Source organism: Prionailurus viverrinus, chromosome F1 (assembly GCF_022837055.1).
Source record: "Prionailurus viverrinus isolate Anna chromosome F1, UM_Priviv_1.0, whole genome shotgun sequence".
In the NCBI taxonomy this organism is placed as follows: Eukaryota; Metazoa; Chordata; class Mammalia; order Carnivora; family Felidae; genus Prionailurus; species Prionailurus viverrinus.
In genome coordinates, this window is record NC_062577.1 from 57,038,059 (window position 1) to 57,059,858 (window position 21,800).

The 21,800-nt window shown below is 38.8% G+C and overlaps 1 protein-coding gene across 4 annotated transcripts in view; it reads right to left on the bottom strand.

Annotated features, from left to right (window-relative positions):
* The window catches only part of AIDA (axin interactor, dorsalization associated), a 39,120-nt gene that overhangs the window by 15,152 nt on the left and 2,168 nt on the right, over nt 1-21,800 (bottom strand). For all 4 annotated transcript variants that reach the window (XR_007148110.1, XR_007148111.1, XM_047840360.1 and 1 more), the window contains exons 2-6: nt 16,021-16,090; nt 9,597-9,650; nt 9,143-9,197; nt 2,883-2,946; nt 2,549-2,655 (exon numbers count right to left, since the gene is read on the bottom strand). Coding sequence is in view for 2 of the 4 variants with exons in the window: in XM_047840360.1 (XP_047696316.1) it covers nt 2,549-2,655; nt 2,883-2,946; nt 9,143-9,197; nt 9,597-9,650; nt 16,021-16,090 (350 nt within the window). In the remaining 2 variants the exon portion in view is untranslated. The remainder of the gene's footprint in view (nt 1-2,548; nt 2,656-2,882; nt 2,947-9,142; nt 9,198-9,596; nt 9,651-16,020; nt 16,091-21,800) is intronic.

Genomic DNA, 21,800 nt, shown 5'->3' on the forward strand with positions numbered 1-21,800 from the left:
AAAGAAATAAATTTATTGTTTGCCTGTGAGGTTTTAAATTTTTGAAAAGAGAAAGTAGTGTCAGGAAAGTTAAGATTCTTAAGCTTTTTTTTTTCTTCAAGAAAGGTTGGCTGAAAGTCATTTTTGATTTTAAATGGGAAAAAACTACTCTGAGTCAATATTGTACCACATACGAAACCTCATTCCTCATCAGCCTTACAGTGATAGTGGTTACGTAACTGTGTGCATTTGTCAAAACTCATAAGGCTGTGCACTAAAAATGATGAGTTAGATATGTAAATGATACTTCAATAAATCTGACTTTAAAAAGCCACAAAAAACTTACAATTCAAGAAATTATATAAACACAAAAGCGACAAATAAAAAGTCACAATTCCTAGAACCCTCTTGCTACCAAGATGCGGACACTGCCTAGGCATCACTGAAATGTTGGATTCCCTCAAAGTAACAAGGAAAAAACTTTTTTTCCTGCTTTACAATTAAATGTTAAATGCCACCTTCCTATTTCAGTGGTGATTTCAATAGATATAATCTTACAAATTACTTTTTAATGACATTCATATCACAAACTAAATTCAGTTAATTAAACTAAACGTGCTCTTTCTTACTTTTAGGAAAAAGAAATTCAGGGAACAAAAGGTTTGGTAACCTTCCTGTGTCTCTAAAATGAGATATCACAATGCAATACCAGAATACAAAAATTTATTTAGCTTCGGTTTAACCTTACGGAGCAAACGGATTTAATTTATGGTGTTAGTTTCTTTTCAACTCAGCAACCCGAACCCCACAAAGACCTTAATCTGTACCATGGTTCGCATCATCTGCTAAGGATCCCGTTTGCCACAGAAGCGTAGTAAGTGAGCAAACAACTAAATGGGACTGAAATTCACAGCACTGGAAGCTACATCAATTACAACATGTGGTTTGAAAAGAGAATAACGGTTATTCAGTCAGTAAAACAGCAAAATGATTTCTCTCACCCCCTTGAAATTTCCTACGTAAATGACAAAAGTAAGAAAAACACCCCATTCCTCATCAAGCAAAGCAAGCTGGAAATAATGCCCTGGGACCAAAGAAACATTCACAAGAACAGCCACCGTTACAGCGCCTGTGATTCCCCCAGTAACCCGGAGCATAGGTACCGCGACCATCCACTGAAGGGTGGTGAAGGGAGAAGCGACAGTGGTCACCACATACTCAGCATAAGACACACACTGTGCTCCAAGCTTCAGACCTGGTACCGTGCTTAACCTTCACAGTAACCTTATAACTTAGGCACTACTATTATCCCATTTTACAAATGAAGAAATTGAAGTGCAGACTGCTTGAGGAAGCAAGAGCCAAGTCCTTCAAGTAGTCCTTGTCAGAGCCTAGTGGAACTCCAGCCCACGTATCTGTTGGTTCAAGCCTATGCTGTTCCTACCCCAGAATGCCTCCCCCAGGGAGTTCCAAAAATACCGGAATATTACTATGCTTTCATTACCAAGAGGGTTATCTGCATGACACACAGACTGTATTTAGATCTACCGTAAAGCTTCCAGAGTCTATTTTAAAATGCACGATAACCTTATAGCCTATTGCTATCATTCCGAAGTGGACCAGTTTACCACAAAGGAAAACTACGCACTGTGTAAGACCAGAAAAGAGTAAACCAGTGCTTGGGAGAAGCAAGAAACTAATCCAGGGTGCCTGCCTAGGTCACTTACACCAAGGGCAGATCCTCACTGAGATCTTCTGCAAATAAAGAAGGCTTGCCATACATTACTGGCTTTCCTAAATCAGGATGGGAAAAAGGGCATTTGCTCAGCACCCACTCCCCCTGGATCCAGTTTTCATGACTACTCGTGATTCATTAAAGAAGTGCTTATGATAGTGTACAGAAAACAGTTAACACAGCAGGCCTGAGACTCATTCTCAGAAAGGCCTCCTGGCAAGGGCACCCCTTGGCTAGAATCTGGGAACTTGGATGTGGGGCACGTTCCCACCATTCCCCAGTATCCATAAACTGTGCCAACAATATGGCGTACGCTGAATATGCACCTTCCTTCTGGGAGTCTAGAATTCCGGCCAGAGCTAAGCAGAGGGTGTCTTTGTGATCAACCCCCATTACAGCTGTGGGCACGGAATCTCTAACTACTTCCCTCAGAGACAAGATTTCACATGGAGCACGAGGTACGTGACTCACTGGGAGAGGACTCTCAGAGGCCTGCACCTGGTTTCCTCCAGACTTCACCTTTCCCCTTTGCTGACTTTGTTCTGCTCTTTGCTCATTGCAGTAAATCATAGCTGTGAAGACACTATATGTTAAGTCCCGTGAGTCCTCCTAGCGAATCCCTGGACCTCAGGGTGGTCAGGTTATAGGCAGTGAGATACTTCCAGACTATACTTACAAAATGGCTACAGTCAACAACATGGCGGTGAAAATTCATTTTTAAGATTGGCATGAGCTCTGGGAAGGTTCTACTGCCCAGTACCAAGTACCCAAATAAGTTCTCAACACCCTCACACCGGATTCAGTTACGTCCAGTTTGAAATAAGGGATACTCACCGGGCACTCGAGCAGGAAAGGAGTCTGGGGACCCTGCTCCAGCACCGCCCTCTTCTTCTTCATCTTCAAATTCCAGATTCTCTTCTTCACCAGGTGCTAAAATTCTTCTACATGTAGAAGAGCAGATAAGATAGTGAGCTACCCAAAGAAATACACTAGAGAGGAAACACAGCCACTCATTTCACAGTTAAGACATTGATGCCAAAATGCTGACAAATATATTGCTGTATTGATATTAAAGATGGTAATGTTGGTATAAAAAGTTAGAAATATCTGAAAAATAAGTATAAGACAATAAAATGAAAAGACAAATAGTGGTGCTTATTTATTTTACCTTAAGGGGACAGGCTGAACGTCAAATGGAAATTCTTTATTATAGGTAAGAATATTCTTTAGGACTAGAATAAAAACAGAGAGGAGGATACATAAATTCTTCCATGGATCAAAACAAAAAGTTTTATTGGAAATGGCGGATTCTTAATCAATTTTACTATGCATGTTAATACTTAAAAAAAATTCCCAATCGTAGAATCATTCAGAACCACAATATACTTGTCCGTTGAAGGTCTCAGCAAAATGAAAATATGTAATACACGGCAGGTACCAGTACTTTGTCAGATCTCCAAGGAGAGTTAAGTTCCAGAGTCTCAGAGCCCTCATGGAAAATAAACTCCAAAACAGTTCTTTGTACAAGGTCCCAGTGAGAAATGGCGCAGCCGAGAAAGAGAAGACCTCCCTCCCTGCAGTTCTTCGGTTAAAAGACCGGTATTAAAGATAACCAATTAGAGGTACACGAGCTCATTCTGGTCTTTGCCCTGATTAGATTTCCCCTCAACTCCATAAAACTGGCAAAACTGGATAAAACCGGTTATAATTTCCACACGTCACTTACAATAGTTTATGGCAGACATATATGTACTTACATACACAGACACATACACAAAGAAGGATTTATCCTCAAGAAGTCTCTCGGTAACATGGCGCCCACCACCTCTGTATTCTAATGTGGTCGATGATTACATTCTGGCAGGTAAACGTAAGGAGATTCTATGATTCTGCCTGCATTTGGGAAGGCACTAGAACTACGGGGTACCTTACAGAAGCACTGTTAAGTGTGTAATTCAGTGCTTCGTAGCTGGTGCTATGGGTTTTCAGTAACTACCTGCACTTGTATGAAGGTGAAGTCATGGTGATAACTGAGCAATCCAAAACGTTCCTATGATTTCCTACTCAAGTTATTCGGCCTTGTTCTGGAATGCTGTAGTCTGCGGATACAATAGCCATGGCATAAATATCGTCATCCCAAAGTAGGAGACCCCAGGGCACAGACTGTGATCATCTGACTTACTCCAACAGCAGTCGGGGTGCTTACTGGACTTCTCTGTGCACTCCTACTGAGTCCTTCAGTGAGAGAGAGGCCTGCGGCTTGTGTCTACCTTCTCATTCATTCTTATTCCCTCTCTCCCTCTAGCTCTTACCCTCATCTTTCCTCTCTCTTTCTTCTCAACAAATGTGCACCAAGTGCCCACAATGTTCCGGTCACTGTTTTAGGTGCTAAAGGAATGGCAGTGATCAAGACAGAGGGTTCTTGCTCTCATCTATGGATCTGAGACTCTAGTCGGGAGAAGCAGACAGTAAATAAACCGACAAATTAACAAGACAGTGTTAGACTGCGATTAGCGTTAGAAAGGACAGTCAGGACGAGTGTGTAAGCAGAGTACAGGGTGGACTTTAGCTAAGGTGGACAGGGCAGGCCTCTCAAAACTAACTTGTTGGAAGACATGTGAGCCATAACCTGGAAAGAGGAACTGTCCATAAGTAGCCCCGGGGCAAGGGCTTTCTAAGTGTTAAGAAACAGGCTAGGGGGGCGTCTGGCTGGCTCAGTGGGTGCAGCGTGCAACTGTTGATATCGGGATTGTGAGTTCGATCCCCACGAGGGGTAGAGAGATTACTTAAAAATAAAATCTTAAAAAAAAAAAACCCAACATGCTAGAGCAATCACAAAGGCTCTGAGGCAGGCCCTCGCTCGGCTTGTTCAAGGAAGAAAACAGGCTACATAACTGGAGTTTGGTAGGCCAGAGGGAAGAGGCACAAGATCTGAATCAGATCTTAGCCCTGTAATTATGTCAACTGTCACTGTGTCATTCACGGAACTACTCTGAATCTCAGTTTCCCCAATTCTAAAATGGGAACACTACTTCTGTCACAGACTGTTGAGAGAATTAGTACATATGAAATTGTATGGGAAATTTTAAGTCCCATAGAAGTATAAGCCCACATTATTATACAGCTATAATTATTCTATATATACAGAATATATAACTTTATATATATATATATAATAATTATATTATTCTCTCCACGGTATTTAATATTTCGGGTCTCACTGAAAAGCATGATTTTTAAAATTATAAAAACATCCTTTCTAAACTTGTGCATGATTGCTCATTGTGAATAAACTATTAATTTAACTCCAATATCACAGTATTGTGCTAAATACTAAGAATAGGGAAGTGGGTGACAAAAAAAGACCATGTATCATTCATATCAGAAATGAAAGCACTGAGGGGTGTCTGGGTGGCTCAGTCGGTTAAGTGTCTGACTCTTGATTTCGGCTCAGGTCATGATCTCATGGTTGTGGGACTGAGCCGTGCATCAGGTTCCATGGTTGGGTGTGGAGCCTACTTAAGATTCTCTCTCTCCCTCTCCTCTTCCCCTGCTCGCACGCACGTGCACTCGCTCTCTCCAAAAATAAATAAATAAATAAATAAATAAATAAATAAATAAATAAAATAAAATAAAGGAAATGAAAGCACTGAAATGATATTTTAATTATACAAAGGGGAAAAAGAATCCTTACCACATATGTAAAAAAATCAATAAAGAAGTCAAAAATGGTATCAGTTATTAAGAGTATCTCGTGTTTGTACTATAATACAAGCACTGAACAGTATTTCTTCTCTTAGGTATACCACTGCTTTGAAAACGAAATGTTCAATTAGATATTTAATTTGTATGAGTAATTTCAGAAGCAAAATAACCAATCTTCTCTCATTTTCTGTAATTGTAGGATAGGTTTCTATTTTCACCAACTATGGAATAACAGATTCTGATGTCTTTAGACTTTACACAGCATTTTTCTTCCACCAATACCAGTGCTGATATTTTAGGATATTTGGAGAAGAGAAGCAGTTTGTAACTTCCTGGAAGGTGTTCTTGTGAGCACAGAGTCCATCACGGCTGGCAGTTGACGGTGCACCCGTGCTGGTAAGCATCCGGCACCCCTAGCCCACTGTCACACAGTCTGGCCTGCCATCCTCCGCAAGGTCACACTCTGAAGATGACACACAGTTATCAAAACGTGTTCTGCTTGTGCCTAATCCGCTTCATTTTTCTGAGGGACAAAATGAACAAGCGCTACCTTCCCATCTGAAAAGTTATGTTTTAAATTACAGGATAAGATTCCCTGAAGACATTCAACCCTATTCCACTTAAAAATGTGCCAAGTCCGTATGATATGCAGAGCACTACAATGGACTCTGTGGGGGAAAATACAAAGGTTATTCACAATCTCCTTGAGGGGAGAAATGAATTAAGTAAGAATCATACAGGGTGGACTACGATAACAGATATAAAAAATGCTCCTATGAAAGACAGAAGGTAGGGATGCTTGGGTGGCTCAGCTGGTGAAGTGTCTGACTCTCCGTTTCAGCTCAGGTCACGATCTCATGGTTTTGTGGGTTCAAGCCCCACGTCGGGCTCTGTGCTGACAGCGCGGAGCCTATGTGGGATACTCTTTGTCTCTGCCCCTTCCCCGCTCACACTGTGTCTCTCTCAAAATAAATATATAAACTTATTTAAAAAAAAAAAAAAGGACAGGAGGTAGAGCTTAATTAGGGAGAAAAATCTTTCAGAGAAAGGTGGGATTAATCTGGGGCCTCGAAGGATCAATCAATGGAAGGACTTTACAGGTGACGGGGGCAGGGGGATAGGTTTCAGTAAGAAGTAGTATATTACCAAGGACTAACAAAAGAAAATGAAACAAATAGTACTTTCAAGATCTTAGTTGTAGTACGAATTCAGACTAGACTATCAAGAGATCTCTTTTAAAACTTTAAAGCAAAAATACATTAGCAGAATAAACTGAGTTCTATGTATTAATTTTTCTTTCCTTCTGGCCTTAGAAGATGCAGAAGCCTGCCTGACTCAATCTGAAGTATACTCAAATACCAAATTGTAGAAAATGTTGCATTCTGATCAAGTAACCAACTCATACCCAGTGCCTCGCTTTGATAAATGCAAAATTACAGAGCATATCCCGAGATATAACATATACATTTACATTCCTTGAAGACACAACAGCAAATTAAAATCACCCAAAAAGATAATTAAGTACCAAGAAGGTCCAAATGCACTATATAAATTCAAAGTATAGCAAAATAAATCCCAATAGTACTATCTTTGCTTCCCATCCCCAGCCCTAATCTTAAAAAAATAAAAACAGACACAAAAGCAAGAAACAGAGGATTAATGCAGGGTTTAGTCCAATCTTCTACTAACACATGGGTCGCTTGAACTGGAAAACCATAATATTTAGGGTTGATGTCAATACTGCACCATTACAGATATTAACAACACAATATGGTGGAAGGAACACAGGCTCTGGGGTCACTTAGAAACCTGGTCAAAACCCAGTTCTGACATGTATAAACTGTGAAGTCATGGGCAAGTGTCAGCAAAATACAGCTGAGTGGAGTTGAGTGTTTGGTCCATAGCTGATACTCTAAAAAACGGTAACTATTAATACCAACAAAAGATCCTATAAGGCAATAGGAGAAATCTGTAAGATTCTGAAATTTTATTTGGAAACAAATTGAAAAACAAACAGAAACTAATGAAAAACAGTGACTAAATAGAAAGTCAAAATCCTAATAATTTTTGTCATGAAAAAAACTGAACATTATAATCTTCTTTAGAACCATTACATAACACAGACATCATAACTGCAGTTGTAATTTTTTATATGTTTGAGAGAGAGAGAGAGAGAGAGAGAGAACGAACACACACAGAGGAGGGGCAGAGAGGGAGAGAGTGGGAGACAGAGAATCTGAAGCAGGCTCCACACAGTCAGCAGAGAGGTCGATGCAGGGCTAAAACCCATGAACCATGAGATCATGACCTGAGCTCAAGTCAGACACTCAGCCGACTGAGCCACCCAGGCACCCCCACTGTCATCTTTTTAAAAAGCTATCGATGTGCTTTTCTTAAAATAATCTAATATATAACCATATGTGGTATGATTGCATTTATGCAAAATGTCCAGAACACGCAAATTCACAAAAGCAGAAAGTAGATTAATGGTTGCCTAGGACCAGGAATCGAGGAGCGGGGGAAGCAGATGTGTGCTAACGGGGATGGAGTTTCTCTCTGGGGCGATGGAAATGTTCTAAGGTGGACCGTGGTGATTCTCAATCATTGTGTCTTTGCCTACATTACAGACATTTGCTCTACGTGAACATCCATTTGAACCAATAAGAAAACCTTATTTGGCACATCCCAACCACCAAAACATTTGAAGCAACTGTTTACTTCAAAAAAGCTTTCAAGAAGGGAAAGGAAAATGGGAACAAGGAAATACTTCGTAAAGCACAGCAAACAGCTGGACTGATTTCAGTGTAGTCTTCAAAGGCAGGTAGTATAAATGGGCCTCAATGGCTGTAACTTTTTCCTCTCCAGGAAACTCTACTGTCAATGCTTACCAAAGTAGGTATAGTCTTATTGAAGTGGTTAAAACAAAACAAAGGCTAAAACATATGGATGAGGTACAACCTCGAATCAAACAATTTTTCATATTCTATAATGGTGAACAGAATAATAATTCCTATAATACTTAGGGGTAGTCCTCCATATAACCCCGAGTTAGATACAATCATTTTATAGATGTGAAAACTGAAGAGAGGTTAAGTAACTTGCCCTAGACATCAATATATTCTATACATACAACAGTCATATATCCAACAAACCAATATATTTATTTTAATACCATTTGGCCATATGCTTTAGGTTCTTTTAAAAATGTTTTTTAAAAAGGACTTTGTAGTAACTAAGTGGGATGTATCAATGAGTAAATCTTTAAAAAAATTAGTTCTCTCCTTTTCTTTCTCTACTATAAAATCCATTTGAATTGAGGCAGTTAACATTTAAGGTAAAATGTTTAACAACTACGATCCCACTAATAACTTATTTTAAATTTAAGCATTTCTATAACATTTTAGGACGTATAAAAGCATAAAAAAGTCACACATGACTAGATACTAACAAAAATGAATAAGCATCTATGCCAAATAATCCTTATTTTTTATTTTTAGGACAGAGAGAGAGAGAGAGAGAGAGAGAGAATATCTTAAGCAGACTTCACACCGAATGTGCAGCTCCATCCCACGACCCTGGGATCACAACCGGAGCCAAAATCAAGAGTCAGATGCTCAACTGACTGAGCCACCCAGATGCCCTTATGCTAAATAATCTTTGTATCTCTAAGAGATTAAATATCTTTCTAAAGGAGTACCACCAAAAAAATAAAGTAAAACTTACTTGGTTCTAGCTTCTTCAGGTCCTCCAGTTTAAATTCTTCTTGAGACTGTGTGGACTGAATTTAAAACACACATATTACATCTTTTTATTACAAAAGTTTCACTACACCCTATGTTTTTTAAGTGGCAAGAACTAAATATTCAAAAAGTAGCCAAAATAAATGAATCCATTTCTTGCTTTCAAAGTAGAAAATGAAAAGTCCCAAACGGGTTTTTTATTGGGTTTTATATTTTGGAACATTCAGGGTAAAAATTGCAAAAAGTGGAAGTTATATCTTTTCTCTGTAACTTATTAAATATGAACTAAATCTTTGAATAGGACTTTAACCCATGAATTCCTATTGCTATAAATCTCTTCTGACACAATACCGCTTTTAGCATTAACCCCTATGTTTATTAGAACAGTTCAGAATAATTTTCTCTTACATTAGAAAGAAAAAAAAACCGCTGTTTACCTGTAAAGCTGCACTTCGTAATTCCAAGCATGTTGCAATTTTGCCTATGGTTTTCTGTAGGAGAAAGAAAAAGCTATAAATACCAAATACGCTGTAACTGTTAGTTGTCAAAATCATGGAGTTAATTTTTGTTCGTAAACGATCTATAATTTTTTTAAAGTTAAATTCTATTTCTTTTTGGTGTCTTGCAGATTTTAGAGAAGAGAAACAAGAGGCAAAGGGCTAGGACAAGAGAGAGAAGGGGAATATATATTCTCTCCACACCTAATTGTACTCTGACCAATTTAAAATCCAATTGGCTTTGTTGAAAGCTTTAAGATTTATTTAAAGGGCAATGAAAAGAATTCCAACTTCTTCCCTCCCCAGCTTTTCCTTCCTTCTTCTCTATTAAGCCTGGAAGTCCTGAAAAGATTTAAAACTAGAAATACCTGAAAATTAGCAAAATGGGATCATTTAATTTTGACTTAAGTCCAATCTTGACTTGTCTAATTAAATATATAGATAATACCAAGCAAAATCAATAGTTGTGATATGTGGTGGCTAATTTTGCATTCAGGTCTGTTTTAGATGAGCTATAAGACAGACGTAAATGATAGGGTACAGCCCTTGCTTTTCATAAGCTCAAATTCTATTATGTGAAAGGAGATACTACAAAATCACTGTAATATTAAGAAAAAACACTTAACTCTTATACGCACAGCAAAGTAAGCCGTTACGTATGTTCTGAAGAAACAGTGCAAGAACCTGTGTTAGAAATCAAACCCTAGTGACTTGGGAAGGTTTTGAAAACTGACGAGTTGAGAAAACTGTCACAATTCAGTTGTCCAAAGTCTCAAACTGAAAGCAGAGGGATACAGGTTTGAAAATGTGTGTGTCCTAGGGTCATTCAGAAGGACCTTCAATTGCACAGAAGTTTGTGAACAAAAGAATGATCAGATTTGCCCTTTTAAGAAGACTGTTGTGAGAACAGTCCCCATAGGCTAGGGTAGAAAAGGGAAAAGACCAAAGGTAAGAGCAGTCGGGTTACCTCAGCTGTCCAGGCAAACGGTAATCAGAACAAGAACGTGAATGACGAGGGTGGAAATGCCAATGAGGAAACCCACAGAAGAAACACCTACAAGAGTAGATGGCTGAAGTACGCCCATCAACATTTTTAAGTCCTTGCAAAAAAAGGCATTTCTTCTGTTTTTATTAGAAATAAACCCAGACCATGAAAGTTAAGTATTTACATACAACATGCGCACTGCCTTCAGAACGAAACACTGCTTGGAAAAAAATGATGTATCTTCTACATGTACTGATCGCTTGCAAAAGTTTAGCAAATTGGTTTTTGTGGTTTTCTCTTTGGCCACTTTCTTTATAAGATAAATGAGGAGCAAAAAGGCCCCTGGCACTTAGGCGAGTGGGCACCACGCAATCATCTTACCAACAATAAACAGCTGGTACACAGACTCGACCCGCTACTGAGTGAGACAGGACCCCTGGCCAAGGAACAAAACGCTATTTAACTGTCTCCATGATCTTTAAAACTTCCTTTTAATCCCACTATCTCAGTTTAGAAAATACCCAATTTTATTCTGAAATTTTACATTCAAAGTAAATACAGTAACTGCAAAAGGACTCGAGGTAACTCATAGATTTATCCGTTCTCTCAAATAGCTATTGCATATGAAACAGCAAGAGTCTTTTCTACATAAAATATAACATCCCCAAATAAGGGTTCAAATATACCATTCAACTCTGACAAAACTAGCAGGTGACTTAAAATGTGCGTGGGTGTGTGTAGTTAGATAGTAATGGCTAACGGCTATTAAATACTCAGGCTCTCCTAAGTGAGGTGCAAGCTTTAATTCATGTAATCTTACTCTAACCCCGAGTTAAGACACAATCCTTCTGTAGACGTGAAGACCGGAGAGAGGTTCAGTAACTTGCCCTAGACATCAAAGTATTCTATACGTACAACAGTCATATACCCAACAAAGCAATGTACTTATTTTCATACCATTTGGCCATATGCTTTAGGTTCTTTAAAAAATGCTTTTTAAAAAGGGTTTTGTTGTGAGATGTATCAATGAGCACGTCTTTAAAAATAGTAGCTAACTCCCCTTCTTTCTCTACTACAAAATCCATTTGAATCGAGGCGGTTAACGTTTCAGGTAAAATGCTCTTTAACAACTACAATCCCACTAATAACCGATTTTAAATTTAAGCATTTCTTCAAGTTAAGCAGAACCGGCCGCTCTGTACACAGAACCTACTGAACTGTGGCAAAATACCAATGAGCATTATTCATAACTACTTTAAGGGACCACACCCAACATCAGTATTAAAAAGGGAGCGAAACACTATCATTTTCAGCTGCAGCAATGACTTTTAAAACGTGTAGCATTTACTCATGTCAAAATCAAGTTCTCGCTACTGTAACTGTTCCACCTTTCTTAGAAACAAACCGTTAGGAAGAATGATTAAGTGGCACAAGGTCACTTGTGTCCAAGCAGAAGCACTATCAACTCAAGTACGTTAAGACTAAGCCCTGAAGGTAAATGAAGACTAATTTTAGAAAGATTTAAATTATTAGCACCTCATTCAAATGAACTGCTCATGCCTAATACGGTATAGCCATGGAAAATGTTCTCATTTTCAGAATATTGGCTATTTTATTTTGTCATTGGTAGGGAAATTAATAACTCTAAAAGAGCAGTTAAGGAAAAGACGGACTAAAAACAAAGAGCTACATTTTAATTTTGCTAAAACGTAATTTATATAAGGACAAAAAGTTTACAAAATACACATAAAGTAACACAGTCTCACTCCAGACGTACTTTTTTTTATTTAAACAGCCGTCATCTACTCTCTGGCTGTGGGGGGGGGGGGGGGGGGGGGAATAGGGGAAAGCAGGAAAGTCAGTGGAAAGGGGGAACCTATAAAACAAGCGTATAGTGCTGGAATTCTCATTACTACCAAATTTGATTCAAAACAGGGAAAAACTTTCTAAGCATCATGAGACAGGATGTTCTATTCTGTCCAGAAACTTACATGAGAAAACCTACTACACCAAAGTAGGGAATTTAATGGAATGAAAGCTCTTGGCAGCTATTTTTTGGCTACTAAACTCAGTTGTTATGACAAAACTATTGAGAATTGAAATGAAAGCTAAGTCAACTAATCACGAGGGAGGATCAAATGAGAATCATAAACCTTATTTTCTACCAGAAATCTATGAGAATATAATAGCAAATCCATAGGAAGATATTTTTTAAATCACCAATGAATAAAGTTTAGAGAGATCAGTAGTTCTGCTTTAGAGTTTAGATTTAAAATAAATATTGTGGGGGCGCCTGCCTGGGTGGCTCAGTTAAACGTCTGACATAGGCTCAGGTCACGATCTCACGGTTCGTGAGTTTGAGCCCCGCATCGGGCTCTGTGCTGACAGCTCGGAGCCTGCTTCGGATTCTGTGTCCCCTTCTCTCTCCGCCCCTCCTGCACTCGTTTTCTCTCTCTCTCTCTCTCTCTCAAAATGAATAAACTTAGAAGAAATAAGTATCGTGAAGATATTTTTCTCAAAAATTAGGATTTCTCTCTGATCTTACTTATATACGAATAAATATCAATAACCTAAGATCCAACAAAGCATTTATTCATCAAATATTTTTCAAAGCTTATTGTGAGACAGTCAAAAGCTTCATAAAGAAATATTGCTTTTTAAAAAAAATCTTTCAAAGTCCCACAAACTACTGAATGGTTAGTATAATTCTAAGATTTGATTCTAAGCATAAAAGATATAATTCCAAATAGAAAATACAAAGAACAATTTTGCTCAGAGTAACTGAGGTATATATTCTGCATTTTTCTCTTTTGAGGCAAACACAATTGAGTTTCTTCTCCTTTGGCTTAAGTGCCAGGTCTGACATTCAATTATTTTTGCAGACCTAACGGTTGGTTTCAAAATCTCCCATATTGTGTTCTTCGGAACACTAGACCCAATTAAGTGTTCTATAAAGGGAGGAGGGGGCCTTCGAAAAGCAAACACATTTAAGAAACACTCCACTACCCAAAGCCTTTAAAAATTCAACATACACATTAGCATATGAAAAGCCTTGACAAGTCACAAACTCTCTGTTCAAATAACATCTATTAATTTTTTAGAGCCAGTGTTCCCCAGATCACATCTGGAAAATCTTGGTTTCCTAATCATTAACTTGGAGCTTCTAACTTTTTTCTTTTGTGACATTCAAAAATAAGACGACGTATATGTCACTATGAGTTTTTTTTGGTTGGCTGTGAGTGTTTCGCCTGTATTTTTAAAGAAAATTAAATTTGTAAATGCATACGACTTGCCTTATGTTCCTAATGTAGTACAGAGTGACTTGGGGGGTCCTTCTCCAAGCCCAAGGAACAGGCAGGCAGGAACAACCTCTCTCTGGAGTCACAACTGGCAGCCACAAATGCCTCCTAGGCAGGTATTATAAATAACAAATACCTCAGAAATCGGGCCTCCAGAAAAGGAGGAGGTACAGAAAACTTCAAAGGCAGAAGGCATTAGAAGATTTAGGGATATCTTTTAAGATCATTTAGGGTTATCTAATCCCTCATTTCATACTTAAGGAAGTTAAGGCCCAGGGACAGGGCTGGGATTCAAGACCAAAGCCTTCCAACTCAAGGCCTCAGGCTTGTCCTCAAGGTCATGCTGCCTCCCAGGCCTCATGGAGCAGAAGATCTGTGGGTCTGTGTAAACTGAAAAAAGACAGCATTGGTGGCTACTAAGGAACAGCTATAAATTAAAGAATAAAGAGCATAATCACACATCAGCTTCAGCCTTAAAGAAAATTAAGAAAAAGTTTGTTTTTCATTAGTCTAATTATTGTTGTGTAACAAAGCTCACTTCTTGATGGCATTTGAAAACATTTTTGCTTTTAGGTCAACTCACTTTACATTTGAGGTCACGTTGCTCATAGGTCCTAAATCTGAGCAACAGATGTTGGAGATAAAGCATGTAAGTAACTCAAGGCAAACAGGTGATTACAGTGTAGGAATCATTCAACTTCCAAAAATTTCCCTCAGCTTTCATTTGTTTCCCTATTCATAACACACTTGGTCAGCTGTTAATTCACACACTCAGACATTGGAGATTGTGTTTCAAAGTTAAGGTGTTTTGCCTCTCAATTTTGTCATGCCAGCCAATCACTTCCTAATCATTCCCAGAGTTCACAAATCTTACAGAGGTGGTAAAGCCTATGAATAGTGTTTGTTCCTTTCCTCAAGCAAACCCATCGTTTCCTCCCTGGTGATTATTTTGCTGGGCTCAAATCTTAAATTTCCTACATCTACTGTGTACATTAACAACCGTAAAGGAATAAAGAAAAAACACATCTGTATATTGTAGTATTGTGTTTTCTTTTTTAGATAAATAGAAAGAGTACATTAGATAATGTAGCTCCTAAATATTTTAAAAATGCAAATATACAAACTTGTGCAAGAAACATAGCTAACCCTCATCTTTTGGGTTTTTCCCCATCCAAACTCCTACAAACAAGAGTCAAAAGAATACAGGCAAAAGAACGAAGATAAATTTGTTCAGGCTTACTTAAAACACGTGGAAAAAACCACTCCCACCCCCTTGTACTAAAAAAAAAAAAAAAAAAAAAAAAAAAAAAGATTAATAGAAACAAATTAAGTCACTATAGTTTTTACAACATCTTAAGATAGGAGGGAAAATCTGACGCAGTAATTTTTTTCATTATCTATGAGATTAAAATTTGACTTTAACACTAGACACTCTGAGCCAGGAAAAAATGGGAATTGTTTCTTCCCTTTCTTCTCACTCTTTTAAAGCAAAGTTTCTTAAAGTATCCTGTTTTGTTTTGTTTTTTTAATTTCTAACAATCCAGGGAATCAATTTGACACATTAAAATTTTAATTCAAGGAGAAAGAGCACCATTGAAACATTTTGTAACCATATGCAGTTACTTGGCTCATGTATTTTTATGCCAAATTCTTGACTTGAACTAATTTTTTTCAGTGGTGGCTTCTGGGGGAGGCTTGTTTTTTGGATATGTTTGTTTTGAGAGGAGGGAAGAGGGAGTTAAGAAAAATCAGAGTTAATTAAGTATTGAAGTTGGATGTAATTACTCACAATCAAAATTGAGTCTCTGGAATCTACCCCCCTGCAACCGGAGTGTAGCGGGTCTCCACTAAAGCTAAAGTCTAAATGGCTAAGTGGAGAAATTCATCAAGTGAGAAAGTCACAGAGTAGTAAATCAAGTGTTATCTCTCAGTGATCCCTTCACGTTCCCCAAAGCATAATCAGTGTCATTCTTTGTACTTAAGTGTAACAGTTTCTCTTGTTTGTTTTTGCTTAATAGATTTGAAAGACAGAATCCTTCCCATTTGGAATCTGATACATGTAGAGATTATTTTACAGTACCTTTTGTTCTTCTGTGAATTCAGAATTATTGTGTTGAGCTTGGGCCTCTTTTTGTAGATGTCTTGCTAATCTGTAAGAAGAAAAATAAATATTCTTTAGAAGTGAAGGAAAGCAAACAATCTCAAGTGTAACAAGGTGAAATAATTTAAATCTTTTAAAAAACAGACAATGGGGGGGGCATCTGGGTGGTTCAGTTGGTTAAGCGTCCAACTTCAGCTAAGGTCATGATCTTGTGGTTCATGAGTTTGAACCCTGTGTCGGACTCTATGCTGACAGCCCAGAGCGTGGAGCCTGCTTCAGATTCTGTGTCTTCCTCTCTCTCTGCCCCTCCCCCACTCACACTATGTGTGTGTGTGTGTCCATCTGTCTCAAAAACAAATAAACATTAAAACTAAATTTAAAAAAATAAAAAATAAAAACAGACAATGGGGGCGCTTGGGTAGCTCAGTCAGTTAAGCATCTGACTTCTGCTCAGGTCCTGACCTCGTGGTTTGTTGAGTTCAAGCCTGCTCTCTGCTCTCAGCACAGAGCCAGCTTCAGATCCTCTATCTGCCCCCCTGTCTCTCTGCATCTTCCCCGCCCTTGCCCTGTCTCTCTCAAAATAAATATACTTACAAATATTTTTTAAAAACAATGAAGTAGTGCTGAGATTAGTCAAACAGCCATGACAAAATGATAGCAGCCTATTAAATACTTTTCAAAACATTTTTCACGAAAAAGAAAATCCTCCACCAATCAGACATGAAAATCACTGTTTGCCCAATTATTGTTCTTAAAAATAGCAGCTGAGCCAAGGATGGATGTGTGTTACTAGGTCCAAATTCACCAGTAAGGACCCCAAGCTCTTTCTGAGACCACAAAAGCTAAATGACTGATTCTTACAGCCACACAATAAAAAGACAAATAGCTCAATTTAAAAATGGGAAAAGGATTTGGACATTTTCCCAAAAAAGATATAAAACTGGTCAATAAGCCAATAAATATCGTATCATTAGTCATTAGGGAAATACAAATCAAAAGCACAATACGATACCACCTCACACCCATTAGGATGGGTATAGTTTCTAAAAAGAAAAAAAAATAACGCTGTTGGCAAGGACATGGAAATTTTGGAACCTTCATGCAGTGCTGGTAGGAATGTAAAATGATGCAGTCACTGTGGAAAACAGTTTGGCAGTCCCTCAAAAGTTAAACATAGAGTTACCATACATAACCCAGCAATTTCAAAATTCTAGGTATAGTCCAAGAACTGAAAACATGCTCCCACAAAAAGACCTGTACATGAATGTTCGCAGCAACAACATTATGCACAACAGCCCAAACTGGAAATACCCAAGGTGTCCATCAACTGCAGAATGGGTAAACAAAATGTGGTGCATCCTTTCAATGAAATAGGATTTGATCACAAAGAGGAACGAAGACTGCTGCTACAAGCTACAGCATGAACCTCAAAAACATCATGTGAAATGAAAGATGCCAGATACAAAAAAATCACCTGATCATTTACACAAAATGTCCAGAATGGATAAATCCATAGAGACAGAAAGCAGATTTGTGGTTGACAGGGGCTGGGTAAGGAGGGAATTGGGAGTGACTGACATCAGATATGGGGTTTGAAATATTCTGAAATGAGATTGTGGTGATGGTTGCAGAACACTGTGAATACACTAGAACCACCAAATTGTACAACTTTACAGTGGGAAATTTTTTTTTTTAATTTTAAAAATGTTTTATTTATCTTTGAGACAGAGACACAGCATGAGCAGGGGAGGGGCAGAGAGAGAGGGAGACACAGAATCCGAAGCAGGCTCCAGGCTATGAGCTGTCAGCGGGGCTCAAACTCATGGACTGAGATCATGACCTGAGCCGAAGTTGGACACTTAACTGACTGAGCCACCCAGGTGCCCCATTTCTTAATTTTTTTTAATGCTTATTTATTTTGAGAGACAGACAGAGCGTGAGTAGGGGAGGGGCAGAGAGAGAGGGAGACACAGAATCTGAAGCAGGCTCCGGGCTCTGAGATGTCAGCACAGAGCCCAACGCGGGGCTCGAACGCAGGAACCGCGAGATCATGACCTGAGCCAAAGTTGAACGCTGAACCGACTGAGCTACCCAGGTGCCCCTACAATGGGAAATTTTATGTTATGTGATATTTATCTCAATTTTTAAAAATCTGTGGGGGGGAAATGACCATCGAAAGGATTCTTTGGTGAAACATTCTGTCACCGGCAAAAGAAATTAAAACCATAATTCTCAAGCATACTATACTGTTCTGGGTGGGGGGGGGGGGTGGAAGCAGGAATGCAAAGGGTAGCAAGTGTTTGATTTCCTACCAAACCAACTGCAAAACACAGTTCAATGAATTTCAAAAAAAAGTCTTAGATGAGAGTTTTATTCTATGCAATCACACATGTCCTTAAAGACCAGGTGTAAAGTCCATTGTATTTGATGGCCTCTCTCCAATCAACGAAAGGTATGCATCTTCCTTATTATAATGTATGAAACTCCAACACAAAATTATTGACATTTGCCAAGAATCACTCCACTATTTTACTTAATCAAACTGTTTCCATCCATTTATTTATTTTACCTCAAAGGTGGAAACCCATAATATTTTCCTATGATGTCATTCACAGACCCACTCTTTGTGGATTCTATACAAGAGAAGGTACAAATAGGAATAGACATTGCCATTATCCTTGTCCTTGTCCTGCACTTAGTTTTTAACTCTTGCTGGACTACCCCTTATATGAAGTTCTCTTTTAGGACTCACAGTCTACATTTAACAATGTCAATTGCCTAGGGAAGTTCTAGTGTGGCACAGTTTCTTTATTTGAACAGTGCTCACATAATACGCTAATAGTGACTGTTAACCTAAGCATGGTCGTTATCAGAAAGAAAGGGGGTAGCTCTCAACTCCTGCTCACATGTTAACAGTCAGTGGACAAGGATGTTAAATTCAAACAGAACCTTGCTTTTCAAAATTAGGCAACAGACTGGGAGGAAATATTTGCAAATCATATGTCTGATAAAGAACCTATATCCAGAATACACAAAGAACGGTCATAAACTCAATAGGTAGGGGTGCCTGGGTGGCTCAGTCAGTTGACTCTTGATTTTGGCTCAGGTCCCTCTCTCATGGTTCACGAAAGGCAACTAACCACAGTGAAGTATGCTATCCGTCTACTAGAATGGCTATCATAGAAAAGCCAGGCAATAACAAATGCCATCAATGTGGGGAAACAGTAACTCTGATACACTGCGGGTAGAAATGTAAAACTGTACAGTCAGTCTGGACAATACAGCAGTTTCCTTCACAAAGTATACGTAAACTTCTATTACCCAGAAATTCCACTCTTTGGAATGAAAATGTATGTGCACATGAAGAGTTACCTGTAAACGTTCACAACGGCGTCACTGATAATAGTCAAAAAGTAGAAACAACTCACATGTCCTTTAACTAGTGAACGGATACACAACGGTGGTATCCATACGATGTGATGCTATTCGGCAGCAAAAGGAACAAAGTGCTGACACGTGCCACAACGGGATGAACCTCAAAGACGCTATGCTGAGCGAAAGAAGCCACATACCAAAGATCACACTTTGTATGATTCCGTTTCCATGAAGTGTCCAGAAAAGACAAATCTTTACTATAGATTACAGGTTGCCTGAGGCTGGAACGAGAATATGGAGCGACTGTCAATGGACACAAAGGATCTTTGTTGGGTGATGGAAATGCTATGAAATTTAATTGTAGTGATGGTTGTACAACGTGCTATAAAATCGCTAAAAATTCACTGGACTGTATGTGTAAAATGGATGGATTTCATGGTATAAATATTATACTCTTTTTAAAAACTTTTTAAAGACCTGGATAAAAATTTAACTTTCTGAATCCATAAATGATTGCACTATTTGAAGACAAAGTGAGATGTGATCTTGCCCACTGAGTGAAAATCCACATGCTTTAGCTATCAGATGAGCAGCTAAGACAGTTGACGTTCTATTAGGAAAGGTGAGAAACCTCTCAAATATTCTTCTCTCCGGAATAATCTCATCCTACAAGGATGACTGTAGGGGAAAAAAAAAAAAACAAACCACTGTTCTCAGAGGGAGCTTAAATATAAACACATAAGCAACTGAAAGAAATCCCACAACGATCTATGACAAATTAGTGCTTCTCAAACTATCTGTAGTGAAGAACTGGTTTCTTTCCCCATTTTGCTCTAAGTTAACACTTTAACAAAATATAATAAAAACTACCATGAAGATGTCAAATTGCTAGTTTCTAAATCCTTTTTTTAAGAGACCGGGGGGGGGGGGGGAGGGGGGGGCAGGCGGGGAGTGCAGGGAGAGAGTGAATCCCAATCAGGCTCCACACTGTCAGCATGAAGCCGGATGTGGGGCTCAAACTCACAGACCGTGAGATCACAACCTGAGCCAAAACCAAGAGTCGGACGCTTAACCAACTGAGCCACCCAAGCATCCCTAAAGTTTCCAAATCTTCACTTTCAATTCCTTGACCTCCTTACCGTAGACCAGCACCACCATCTGCGGACCCACTTTGAGCAGCAGTGATGTAAGGCATAGTAAAGATGATTAACACCAGGTATCATTCAGTCTTCAAACTCATTCATTTAACAAGTATTTATTGAGCAACACGTGCTAGATTAATACCTCAGCACTGATCCTGTGAAATATCTGATTCTGAGCAACAGAGTCCGTATCATTCCATCATAAGTGAGGGGGTCACTGTATCCCCCAGATTGCTGAAAGAGCTGGCTGGCCTGCTTCATGAATTACTCTTAAGTGGCCATGTATATTTTGGCTAGCAATTCTAGTTTTGACATAATTCGTGTAAATCTTCCAACAATACTTTAATATCAACTCGGTGCTCCCACAGCATACTTCTGAACCCATTCATTAAAAGAATACAATACAGAATATCCAAATAAACAGTGATTTAATAATAACCTCGCATCACTAGGACACTAAGTGTAAAGCAGAAAACAAGACAACTCCTCTAACCCTGCCCTCCCAGAGTTTACACTCAAGAAGGGAGAGAGATAATAAACAGTCAATACGTAAAATACACTCTATTTTAGATGGTGATACACACTATGGAAAAAAGTAAACAGGGTGTGTGTGGGGGGGGGCGGTCAGGATGTGGGAGGCTGAGGTGGAGGGTGTGGGGGTAGGTAACAGGCTTTGCAGTTAGAAACAGGGTAGCCAGACAGGTCCTCATTGAGAAGATAATATCTGAACAAAGACCTGAAGGAGGTGACCATGCAACCCAAGCAGATAAAGAAGAATGTTCCAGAAAAAGTACAAACAGCCCTAAGGCAGAAGCATGCTCCTGGAAACAGCGAGCAGTATGTAGCAGCACATAGTCTTTTCATACTTCTGTAACAGCAAGACCCAATCACTCTAAAATGCTCCATTAGACTCTCAGTGCTTTGAGGGTGGGAATCAAATCGTATTCATTTTTGTATCTCCAGCTCTCACTTGCTGAGTGATGAAATTGTTTAAGCTACTGTTTTCTTACATTGTGATGGTACAGACATGTTTATTCCCTCCCTAAATATCCCTCCTCCCATAAATTTCACTGCGTTCCATGACTATAAAGTCCTTGCTGCCTACCGAATTAGAAATGCCAGTTAGCCTAGACTCTTCCTTCTTCACTCTCAATGTGCTGTCCGTTTTTTTACATGATTTAGTGACCCCCAAATGGTCTCCTTTTCTGCAACCTTTCCTCCCAAACAGATAACTGAAATAAA